Source organism: Polypterus senegalus, chromosome 11 (assembly GCF_016835505.1).
Source record: "Polypterus senegalus isolate Bchr_013 chromosome 11, ASM1683550v1, whole genome shotgun sequence".
In the NCBI taxonomy this organism is placed as follows: domain Eukaryota; kingdom Metazoa; phylum Chordata; class Cladistia; order Polypteriformes; family Polypteridae; genus Polypterus; species Polypterus senegalus.
In genome coordinates, this window is record NC_053164.1 from 167,603,760 (window position 1) to 167,615,844 (window position 12,085).

At 36.6% G+C, this 12,085-nt stretch overlaps 1 protein-coding gene across 6 annotated transcripts in view; it reads left to right on the top strand.

The window, feature by feature from the left end:
* The window catches only part of LOC120539703 (serine/threonine-protein kinase WNK1-like), a 332,709-nt gene that overhangs the window by 247,341 nt on the left and 73,283 nt on the right, over positions 1-12,085 (top strand). For all 6 annotated transcript variants that reach the window (XM_039770078.1, XM_039770079.1, XM_039770080.1 and 3 more), the window contains one exon: positions 8,821-8,904. In XM_039770078.1, the coding sequence (XP_039626012.1) occupies positions 8,821-8,904 (84 nt within the window). The remainder of the gene's footprint in view (positions 1-8,820; positions 8,905-12,085) is intronic.

Here is a 12,085-nt window from a genome sequence, read left to right on the forward strand (position 1 = left end):
TCATTTTCTGCCATGGTCTTCAGCTTTTGTCTTGCAACATCTTCTCCCCCAAGAATCGTTACTATCTCAGACATCATGTACATAACCAATCACCACACGATAAACATATTTGTGAAATTAAAACTAGTTATAAAATTTTTCGTTATACATGTTTAATTATGCCATCCATTCAGAGGTCTAAGCTTATAAGTTTATAGCTAGTTTTAATTTCACAAAGACGTTTATCGTGTGGTGATTGGTTATATGGAGAAAGGCAAAGGAAGGATAGGAACTGAGGGTTTAGTACACAAGATAGACACAACAAACATGCAATAAATAAAGCCTGCTCAGAAAAACATCCATTGAATTCTGCATTCATGTCTCCGACCTCCAGATCACGAACCCAACATTTACACAATATTTCAGTTAAACCTGTGTGATACCCATTCAAATATCCAGTTTTTTGGAGCCTCGTCACACCTGCCATAAACTTCTCTACACTGAACGTAGACCTGAGGACCCCTTAATGCAAGGGAACAGCACTACAGCCACGCCACCTTGCCCCCCGCCACCCATGTCTAATACATGCTTTATTGCATTTCATCGTGAAAAAGATATCAAGTATTTATGTGTGGCGATTGCTGCCAGCGCTTCCTCAGTGCAAGAGGAAGTCAGTTTAAGAAGCGTGCAGAGATTAACAACTGGGTCAGGGAACACTTAATATACAGCATTTAATGTGCTACATTAATTTATGACGGGGTTTGAGAAAATCTAGTAAATGAAACTTCATTTTAAGATGAAATTTAGTTTGCAACATTCTACTGATAAAATAAACTATGAGAATAAAGTGGAAATGTCGACTTTAATCTCGACATTTACATTTTTTTTGTCTTCACTGTGTCCATATTTTTTTCACCGTGGCATTTATACGCTCCCGTGGGTTTTTCAGGGCCTGTTGTGCCAGTTTTAATCAAGCAATGATCCATTTCTCATCCGCGATGCTACTTGTTTCAGTTTCAGCAACACGCATATAGCAAGAACAATGTGCTTACGGCAGTGCATTATGGGTTACGCAGATAATTCCTAATGATGTATTCGAAATTTCACAAAATGGTACATTTCCAAAGAAAATATTACCGATGTTGTCGGGAAAAAAATAATCGCATCTAAGTGAAGATTTTTATTGATATTTCATAACATTTGGAAACCGTTAGTATGTTTTCTTCTTTATTTTTAAATAAACTGACAGCGCGAAACCAACTTGTTTTATATGAAAAATTCTCTAATCAAAAACGATCTATAGACAGCTCATCAGAATTGATGTCATGCAATAAATTTCTTAACTCCTCAACATATCACAACCTACGGGAAATTACAAATTTCAGGAAAGATTAACTGTCTACCATGCTTTATGTGGAGAAAACAATTGCATTGTAGGTGAAATGACCGCATTTTTATGTAGAAAAAATGAATTTTATCAATAACTAGCAAAATACCTGCGCTTCGCAGTGGCAAAGTACTGCCTTAAAATTTTTATTAAGAAGAAAATTAAACCTTTTTAAATTGAGGGAAAATATACCAATAATTATTTGTTAAGGATCTCTTTGTATACCACGTTGTGAGTTCAGCCCTCTGGTTGTAATATGACCAAGCTGTGCACTGAGCTTACTCTTGAGCATGCAACGTACAGTTGGCCATGTGAACAGTAATCTTGGTTCGAATCTCACAGCTTGGATTGCTGCTGTCATAATCGGTTTGAGTTTCATGGTTTGTTTCAATCACGACAGTATTTGTAGGACATTTGTAGGATGTGTTGAAGAGACATTCGGCATCTGTCAAGCGTTGTAAGTATACAACCGGTTTCATCGATAACTTCACATACAGCTTTTGAGAGTTTAAACATTCATAAACATCAAAGTGTCCACTACTGAAATTGTCACCTGTCAATCTAAGATGTTTAAGAGGCATTGGTGGTTGTCGAAAGGTGTAAAATATTTGGCCATTTCGGTACACTTGAAAGCTTACAACCGAACAATTCAGCGGCAGCCATCAACTCACATGCAGATGCATAGGTGAAGGGCTTAAGCATTTCACTCTTGTAGTGCTTCTGTATAGTATAATTATCTGATCCTGTACCGTCATCAGTCCACACCTTGAACCTGTCCCAGTCATTCAATAGACAAGACACAATGTTCCTCCGGATATCAAGAGTGAGCCTGATATGGCCGTGCAATATGTAACAAAGAGAATGGAAAAGGCAGGTGCCATCTCTGGGCATGGAAACCACTCTGTAAGTGACAGTTCTTTGATCGATGGTGATCACCTCGATAGACATGTTAATGGGGGTACGTTTGGAATGATAAAGGAAATAGGTACCTGAACAATGTAAAGTAAGTCTAAAATACCTAAACAATAACTATAATCGTAATAAATGAACAATAAAACAGCGGAGAAGCCGTGGATTAAATAAAAAGGCTGTAGTTATCACCAGGGAGACGTAAATCCCGTGGCTGAAGCAAGGAAGGGAATGTAGAGACTGAAGCGACAGATGGCCTTATATAGGCAGGCAGCCAACAGCGTGGGAGGCGTTGGGATGGGGGACCCAACGCCGCCTCACGGTGACCGAGCTGCAAGCTATGGACGTATATATGTACATAAGTAGGATTCAGTTAGCGTTGGGAACCCGCGTACCAAATTTCTTGAAGATGTGCCCATAAGTAACAAAGACCATTGAAAAGTTCAATATGGCGGCCAACAGTGGTATCATACCACCAAAATAAGTACCAAATTTCAGCCTTCTACCTACACGGGAAGTTGGAGAATTAGTGACGTTGAAAAGTTCAATATGGTGGCTGACAATGGCGTCATACCACCAAAATAAGTATGTACATTGGTTTCGGTTAGGGCAGGGAAGCCGCCTACCAAATTTCTTGAAGATGGGGCCATGAATAAGAAAATTCAACATGGCGGACGTTGTTGACCGTTATGCGTAGAATTTCGAAAAGAAACCTGCTTACCTTTTGTAAGTAAGCTGTAAGGAATGAGCCTGCCAAATTTCAGCCTTCTACCTACACGGGAAGGTGGAGAATTAGTGACATTGGCAACTTCAATATGGTGGCCGACAGTGGCATCATACCACTGAAATAAGTACGTACATTGGTTTTGGTTAGCGCAGGAAAGCCGCCTACCAAATTTCGTGAAGATGGGGCCATAAATAAGAAAGTTCAACATGGCGGACGCTGTCAATCGCTATGACCGCTACGTAGAATTTCGAAATGAAACCTGCTTAACTTTTGTAAGTAAGCTGTAAGGAATAAGCCTGCGAAATTTCAGCCTTCTACCTACACAGGAAGTTGGAAAATTAGTGATGAGTGAGTCAGTGAGGGCTTTGCCTTTTATTAGTATAGAGATATATAAAAGTTATCGATTATAATGAAAAATCAGCAAATTACATCGTAATGTCGGCATGAAAAAAATGACCGCATCTCCAAGCGTGTAAATAGTGGGGCAAAATACTTATGTAAGACCACAAGAGTGATTCCCCTTTGAAAAATCAGCTGTCATTTTGTAAACAATATTGAATACCAATTTGAGTATTGAGTAGTACGTACCCAAATGTTTAAAATTTGAAAGTGGTGGTAAAAATGTGCCCTGCACAACACATATAATTGTTTTTTCTCCAGAAAGTTGCATTTGCCCGTGGACAACTCAAACCAGAAAAACACGCTTGTCCAACGGTCAATTTACCTGTGTCGGACGAGTCGGGCGTTGGATTTCTGCACCCCTGCTGAACAACAGAAGTATTGTTAAATAAAAACAATAATGTGGTACAGTACCACATAATGTGTTGTTGACTTTTGTAGCACTATACAGACGTGGCTGAAAATACTAGTATCCTTGTATATTACTAAAATAATTCATCATTCATCTTGAAAATTACTTAAATTAGAAGATCTTTTGTTATCCATACATGTGTTTCTTTGGTTTGCAGTTTAACAAAACAAAAAGCAGTAAAAATCAAATTCTTGCTGATTCTTCCAAAACATTCCAAAATGGTCTGAACAAAGTCATTGAAATATTTAAAAGTTATAAGAAATAATTGTATTATAGTGATACTTCAAGCAGACTAATCTCTCTTAATTAGTATTACCAGTGTGTTCAAAATTACAATCACTCTTTCAGCCAGTTTAAATGTATTAAGTTTATGTCACCGTTTTGTGTGTGCAACATTAAACATGGAAATAAGAACAAAAAGTAGACGGTAGTCAACAAGTTGAGGAAAAAGGTAATCATTAAGCATGGTACAATATAAAACCAACATGACAGTCTCCATAAAGCTGCTAGTCCCATTGTGGGCAGTTTTATCATGATGTTTAAGACCAATGAGGCTGCAGCAGACATTTCTGGATATGACCACAGGAAAAATATCAACACAGGATTAAAGAAAAATATTGTTCAAATGATGAAGAAACAACCAAGGAAAACTTCAAAACTGATCCAAGCCAACCTTCAAGCTCAGGGTGCTACAGTTTCAAGTCTTACCATCCATTGTGGTCTGAATGAAAATGAGCTTCATGATAAAAGATCAAGAAAAACCCCACTTCTAAATGAGAAATGCAAAAATGTCCTATTGTAGTTTGTCAGAATTCATGTGGTTAGGTTAGTCCTTCTGGGAGAATGTCTTTTGAACAGACAAAACAAAATGGTTGTTTTTTTTTTTGTTTTTTTTTTTGATAAATCCCACCAACTCAGTCTGTGCTGCCTGTGAATGCAAGAAACTGCATGTCACAATGAAATTGGAAAACTTTTGTCGCATTTTGGAAAGAGATGCATTGTCAGTAAGCTGTGCCTTGTTCACAAGTCATGAGTCCTCCAGCAGAATAATGACCTAAAACATGTCAAAAAGCACCCAAGAATGGATTAGGAGAAATCAATGGACTGTTTTGTTATGAGGCATGGTCTGAATCCCATTTAAACATCTGAGAAAGGATATGGATTTTGCAGTTTGAGAGAAGTGACCCATCAATGAAGATATGATTGTAGCAGTTTCCGGTGGTGGAATGCGCAAAAATAATAAAGAAAAAGCGTTGAAATCTCATTTAGTACTACCAAAACTGATTGATTGCAGTTGCTGTTGTTTCCTGAGGCTGTGCTAAAAACTGTAGGTTTTGTCAACCGATATTTTTGTCTGCGCCTTTTTTATTACGTAAAATATGTTAGATCATAAATTAAAAGCCAAGTTTCTGTTATTTTAAATATGAATCAAAAAATGTAGGAAACAAAATGATTTCCTCAGTTTCAACGTAGTTTGAAGAAAATTTTACTTTTTTTTTTTAAATGATGATACGGTACCAGTATTTTCAGCAGGCTGTGTATTCCTCTCTGTTTTCAGTAATACATTATCTTAAAGGTAACTGCTTACATCCTTTTTCACCTTGGAATATCTTAGATTTTATATTAACTTCACAGTGTCCCTACCAAAGAGAAAAAAATAGTCAAAACTAATGAAAAAACTGAAATATTAAAGTGTATAGATCTAGAATGAGATCTTGGTTCAATTGGTTTAATTACTCCTCACTGCTGTAGCAGTTTCCTACACCCATTTTAAATTATTTGAGAAATGGAGACAAAGTAATTGTGATTTTTTTTTGCCATTCATATGTTGTAATATGTTTTCTTAGTTTTAACCAATGGCATTGTTGCCCTGATAGTGTGCACTGTATCATTGTACTTTTGAAATGCACACTTTTTCTTCAGGGTCACTTATTTGGCATTATTCAATATTTTATAAGCAGTTTACCATATTTTTTTTTTGTCATCTTAATCTGATTTCCTGTTCTTACTTTATAGTGGAGAAGGTGTGGCCTTGCTAATGTGAAGTTTTGTTTTAAGCAAATGTAAATGCCAATGCACAAAATATATAAATGTTTGATTAATGTGTTTCTATTCTTCATTTTGTATAAAGTTCCAAAGTTTTTATATTTTCATTTCATCTAATTTGAAGATGAAAGTCTTTCTTTTTCATATTTGAGATCTGCGACAATACAATGTGAAAAATTGGTGGGGTGATTGAATAGTTTAGAAGGTACTGTGGTTTAATCTGTACAAGTGTTTATAATGACCATGTCTTGAATTATTTTGTTTTATGTCAGTACTGACTCATCTTGTTTGTGTTTTGAGAATGATACTACTGTGATTAGCAATTCTGCCTTTTAGGTAGTACCCGTTGAGCATTGTTGCTTTGGAACATTATAGGCCAACATTGAAGCTTTTAATGTCTGTTATAAGAAGTCAACTGAAAATGGCAGCATCTAGCAGCCATAGGCAGAGTCTGCAAATCAGTAGTGTATGAGGCGAGGGAGGCATGTACAGGTGCGACTATGTTGCCATCTGATTTTATTACTGAGTAAAACAGAATACATGTCTAGGGACAACCCGTTTATATAAAAAAAAAAAAGTATGTAGGGAGTAAGCTACAAAGTCCTGCTGTACAAAGGCTTTGCCCTCTGGGCTTCTTTCTAAAATACCCACCCCTAGTTTCCCTAGTCTAAGTTTTAAACCACTGCCAGGGTTTTTGGGAGAGAGCAAAATATACTGAACAAAAGACTTTATGCTGAGAGAAAATAAGAAGCCAACACTGCTGTTATCCATATAGGAGCTCAGTAGCATAAGGTTACTGAAGCTTCATAATTAAGAATTTGCACGTTGTAATGTGCACTTTTACAGTGAAGACACACATACACCCTGAGTCAACATATCTTTCATGTTTACCATTCGTCCATTGATACCATGAAATCCCAATATATAATCTGATGCTATAGAAAGGTTTTTCCCTTGCATAGTTATGTTTATAAAGTTATATTTGTTTTAAAAAAATTGAAGTGTACACTCTGCATACGTGTCACATTTATTTGTCTAATAGGTTTTTTAAGAGACTGTTTGACTGTAGACAGTTCATCATAAACAGAAGCTTGCTCTCTTATCTGACCAGGTTAACGAGAGCAACTTTGATTTTTGCTTTTCAAAATTACTGCCTCTGCTTTGAACACTGCCATCACTAGATGTTGGATTGGTTTAGAAATATGACACTCAGTGAGCTGTCTAATTATTCCAACCCAGTTCTAAGCAAAATTCACCCATGGTTGTTTCCAGACATATACATTTCTTTAGTAAGACTAGAACTTACCTACATTTCTTGGGTCCATCCCTAGGCTAAGAGTACATGATGGGGAAGTTCTTTGCATCAACAGTGAAAATAGTACATCTGTTTCATACCTAAAGGAATACTCCAACCAAAAATGTTTATGTTTTAAACACAAGTCCAAGCAGCTTACCACCTCCTGTCATTATATCTCTATTCTTATTCTCAACTGGAGTATACTTCAGGTTTATTTAGCAGCTGTCTGTAAAACTGTCATTTGATCTCTTGCATGTTGAAGCATCTTGGTTATGCACAGGTATGAAGCATTTTCTTTTCCTGATACTTTTTTACTCACATTAAAATTTTAACCTTTATTTGTACTGTTAGTGAGATTTGTAATTTTATCTCTGATTAGAGCATGAAGTGAGCTTACGTGCATGGATATGCTGTCCCGGCATCTGCTCTGTCTATCAAGTTCTAATGTACCATACAATATCATTGCAATCAAATCTCGAAGGGAGAACCCAGCTGTCTGATCTTATATACATTTTAACATTACAGTGCTTGTGACCACTGAATGAGGAGAGGAGGTGGTTCTTCAATTTCAGTTCTTGGGTACATTAAAGTATGTTCCATGTGAACTCTTTCCTTAATGTGATGTATTTAACAATATTTTAGAAAAATATGTTGCAAGTATAAAACTTGATGACCTTACATTGGTTATGTGAGATTTTTATCATTGACGTTTTTGTTATAGTTTACTATTGTCTGTCATTGGTCACCATGGACAACTATTCTGTCAGAAATTTTTTATCTTTATGCATGAAAATGTGAGATTAACATTTTTTTCTCGGCAATCACTATAAACTACTTGGGGTAAGTAACATTCTAAAAAATATAAATAATTTTTGGATTGAGTATTCCTGTAAGGAGAAAGGCTTTTATATTTGTCCAGTTTTTTTAATTACTGTCTATTGTTGATCTTATTCTAATGTTTAAACTTTAAAGAAATCGCGTCTTTATAAAAAATCATAAACTAAGTAAACCATGAGACACAACTTTTGGGTTTGTTGTAGTTGTGCTGTAAATAAACTTAAATAGTCTGGTATTGTGTGTATAAATTTAAAATGGAGATTAAAATACATCTGATGGAAGGTGTATATTAAATCACTTTTTTTCTTAATTTCTTGTAACATGGAAGTATACTGAATTTAAAGCACAGAGGTTGTTGTAGTATTTATATATATTAGTACCACAATTGAGAGTCATTTATTACATCTGTAGTGTTTTAGAGGTACACTTGAAATAGTATTAGTTTTCTTCATTATGTACCACAGTGTTCTCAATTCCTTTAGTTTTATAATATGTGCTTATTCGGTAATGCAATTAATTGATTGCACAGGATGGGGGATTATCCTACTTTTAACCCAATGTTATTTGTTATTGCTTAGTACTGCTTAATAAAAAATAAGCACTTCCACACACACTGCATTACGTATAGGAAACACAATTTTCTTATGTAAGTGGCATGTGTTTGCTAATCACAGTATTTTTGGTAGATTAAGATGATGAAGCCCTTAAATGCTGCTTAGTTTGTTTTGTTTTTTTTTTATTTATAATTGAGTAGGCATTACTTTCTTGAAACTCCATTTGTCGTGATCTTTTTCTTTCCTTACGATTAATTTCCTCCATCATTATAGGTGTTACCTGTAGGTGCAGAATTACAAGCTGGCACGCCACCTTCTGAAAACCTGCCACCTTTTCCAGGACCTTCACTAACCCAGGTGCTTTTCTAAAACCAACAAACCCATTCTGATATGTATCTCATGATCATTTCTTACTCTGTCTTTTTCATTATCCTTTTTGTTTTGTTTCATGCTTGTAAAAGATAATTTTAAACAATTTGTGCATGTATAAGCTTCATATTCATCTTCACCTGAGCATGTTCTGTGCTTTAAACATTTTGACTTATTTCTTTAAGATTGCAATTTTTAATTGTCCCTACTTTTAAGGAGATGGTATCATGATAATAATTTAGAATATAAACAAGCTTTGATAATTTTGGTAAGCTCGAATATTTAGTGTTTTCAGCACAGTTAACTGAGTATAATATCTGTCTTAGACAATTCAGTTTTTTTCTTGAAAGATTTGCGTAAAGGTGACTAATCAGAATTAGAATCACTTTTATTCACCTGTACCTAATGTACAGGAATTTAATTTGGTAGCTTTGGAGATGCTTATAACAGAAGACAACGTCACACAAAAATATTGTAAATAAATGAGGTTAAACATGCTTTATAAATAATTGCAGAATAGAGCAGTTAATAAAGGAGATGTGTAAATGAAAGCATGTGTGCGTGTATAGTGTGTATGCACATGCTAAGGCTGTCAGATCATACCATAATTAGGGTTCAGATACTCATTAAAAATAAGTACTTGAATATATTCAAAAGCTACTTCATGTACTTTGGTATTTAATATGCCATAGTATGCTTCAATAAAAAAAAAAATTACCACTCACAGTGCATCATATGTAGCACTTAAGAGTCATGCACTAACACTCCTGTACAAAAAAGGATTTTCTGTGCATGGAACACTTCACATACCTGTAATGTATATATGAAACCCATACAAAATCTTTCCTCATTACTTAAAGTTTAAAACACTTATTACTTTAGCCCTCTGCACCCTGGCCCCTCCTCCAACCCTCCACTCTGTTGTGTGCCATTCTGCTGGTTCAAAAGAAGTGAAGTCAGTGCCTCTCTATATATACATTGTGGCAAGTTGATTATATCCGCGTTTCACAACAGGAATTATTGAAAGTACTAAGTGTTGAATAATGATCTTTATATATTCCTCCTCATTATATGTTTAATTGGTATACAAGTTCATTACCAGCAACTAAAAAATTCTGCTACTAAGTGGAACAAAATGCACAGCAAAATATTAAAATAACCCAATAAAGCATAGTTAAAAAAACACAGCTTGTAGAAGGTAGAGCAAGAGTATGAAGCAGCCTTATTTTGATAAGTTGCAGTGTGTTGTGATGGTAGTCAAAGAATAACCTACAGGATTAAACTAAGTGGGATTCTTTTCCCCGTTACAGATTCAGCAGAAATACTCTACAACACATGTAACATTAAAATTTTATTTCACCTTTGTTTTGTCAAGCCTTCAGCCTCCAAAAAGCTTTCCTGACCCTGAAAATGCTGTTTAAAATGATGATTTTAAAGCCACAATAATAAAAGGAAAATCAGAAATATAGCCAAATGGCTGATTTCTATTGAAGAAAATTCAAAGAGGCTTGCATTGCACTGAAGAAAAAATGTTATTAATAAACAGCACATTAGTCAACATGATTAAATGCTTGTATTGAATATAAATTATAGATAAATACTTTAAGAATGCAACTAATCATTTGGGAGTAGCTCTGCTGCTCGCATCATGAAGGGGATGGCGGACAGCCCTCGGGAGCCCCATCCCTGGAAGAGTCAAAACCGTTGGAGAATCAATAGGGTCAAGTCTGTTGGGGATCGGAACTGGTGTGGTGCTGAGGCGTTGCCCACTGCACGGCAACACTCGGGTCCCAAATTGAGGCAGCCCATATGGGTGGGCACATGGAACGTATTGTCTCTTCGGCAAGATGATCATCTTCCTCTGCTGTCGGAGGAGCTGCGTAAACTTCGCATTTCAGTGGCAGCACTCTCTGAGGTGCGCAGACCGGGGACTGGCTAGATCTCTGTAGGTGAATACCCCTTTTATTGGTCTGGTCGGTCTGATGGCTGTCATACTCGGGGAGTAGCTGTTGCTGTAGTGGGTTGGCTTCTTCCGATGGTGTCCGATGTCACTCCTTTCAACAAGCGTATTAGGAGACTTAGATTACTGCACTCCCTGGGTGCCTTGTCTGTTCTCTCAGTCTATGCTCCGACCGCAGTGAGTGATGTCTCGGCATGGGAGACATTTTATTCACAGCTTCGCTTGGTGGTTGATGGATGCCCATGAGGTGACACTCCTCTGGTCATGGGTGCCTTCAGTGCAGCCGCTGGCACAGACAGGGCTGGCTATGAAGATTGTCTCGGTCCCCATGGATCTGGTGACCGTGGTGAAAGTGGCTCCATGTTCCTTGACTTTGCAAAAAGTCAGGGGCTGCGAATCACTGGATCTTGATTCCAGCGTCCAGAACCGCATCGTTGGACTTGGTACTCCAATACTGGTGGTGCGGCGAAGGAGATCGATCGCATCCTCATGGGCAGACGCTGGAGGCTTTTGCAAAACTGCAGGGTCTACAGAAGTGCCCAGTATGTGAATTCTGACTATAGACTTGTTGTTGCTACTCTTAGGATCCAGCTTAGGTCAAGTAGGTTACCACCTACTAGGCAAATGAGCCTGGACTTGGCCAGACTCCAAGATCAGGCCGTTTCTAAGTTTGCACGCAGTTTGTGTGAGGAACTTTTAGATTTGGGTACGACTGCCGATCCTAATGTGATGTGGGAGACCTTCCATGACAAGACCCTGAAGGTTGCTAAGGGTTGTGTTGGTGTTACCAGTAGGGATGCACCGAAATGAAATTCTTGGCCAAAGGCCGAATACCGAACGCGGTGTTTCGCATTTTTTCCATTTATTTTACCAATTTTTTCACCATTACAATAATTAAATAGTAAAAATTTGCATTTTACTATTTTGTGTTGCTTTTCAGAGAAATAAATCAAATAACAAAAATACAATTTCAAAATATTTATTTAACACTGAACATTTTTTTTAACATTCCAGCAGATATTATACAAACAAAGCACAATGTAACTTAAAATAAATAAATTAGTAAAATAAAAAAATATTTTTATTTGGCCATCTTTGAAGCCCCCCTTCTTGAATAGCCTATGTTAGGCCTATAACTGACTGCTGAAAGAATGTAACTCTGTATGTCTACAACAACAAATGTGCATTGAATAGTGCAAAAATGTGGAT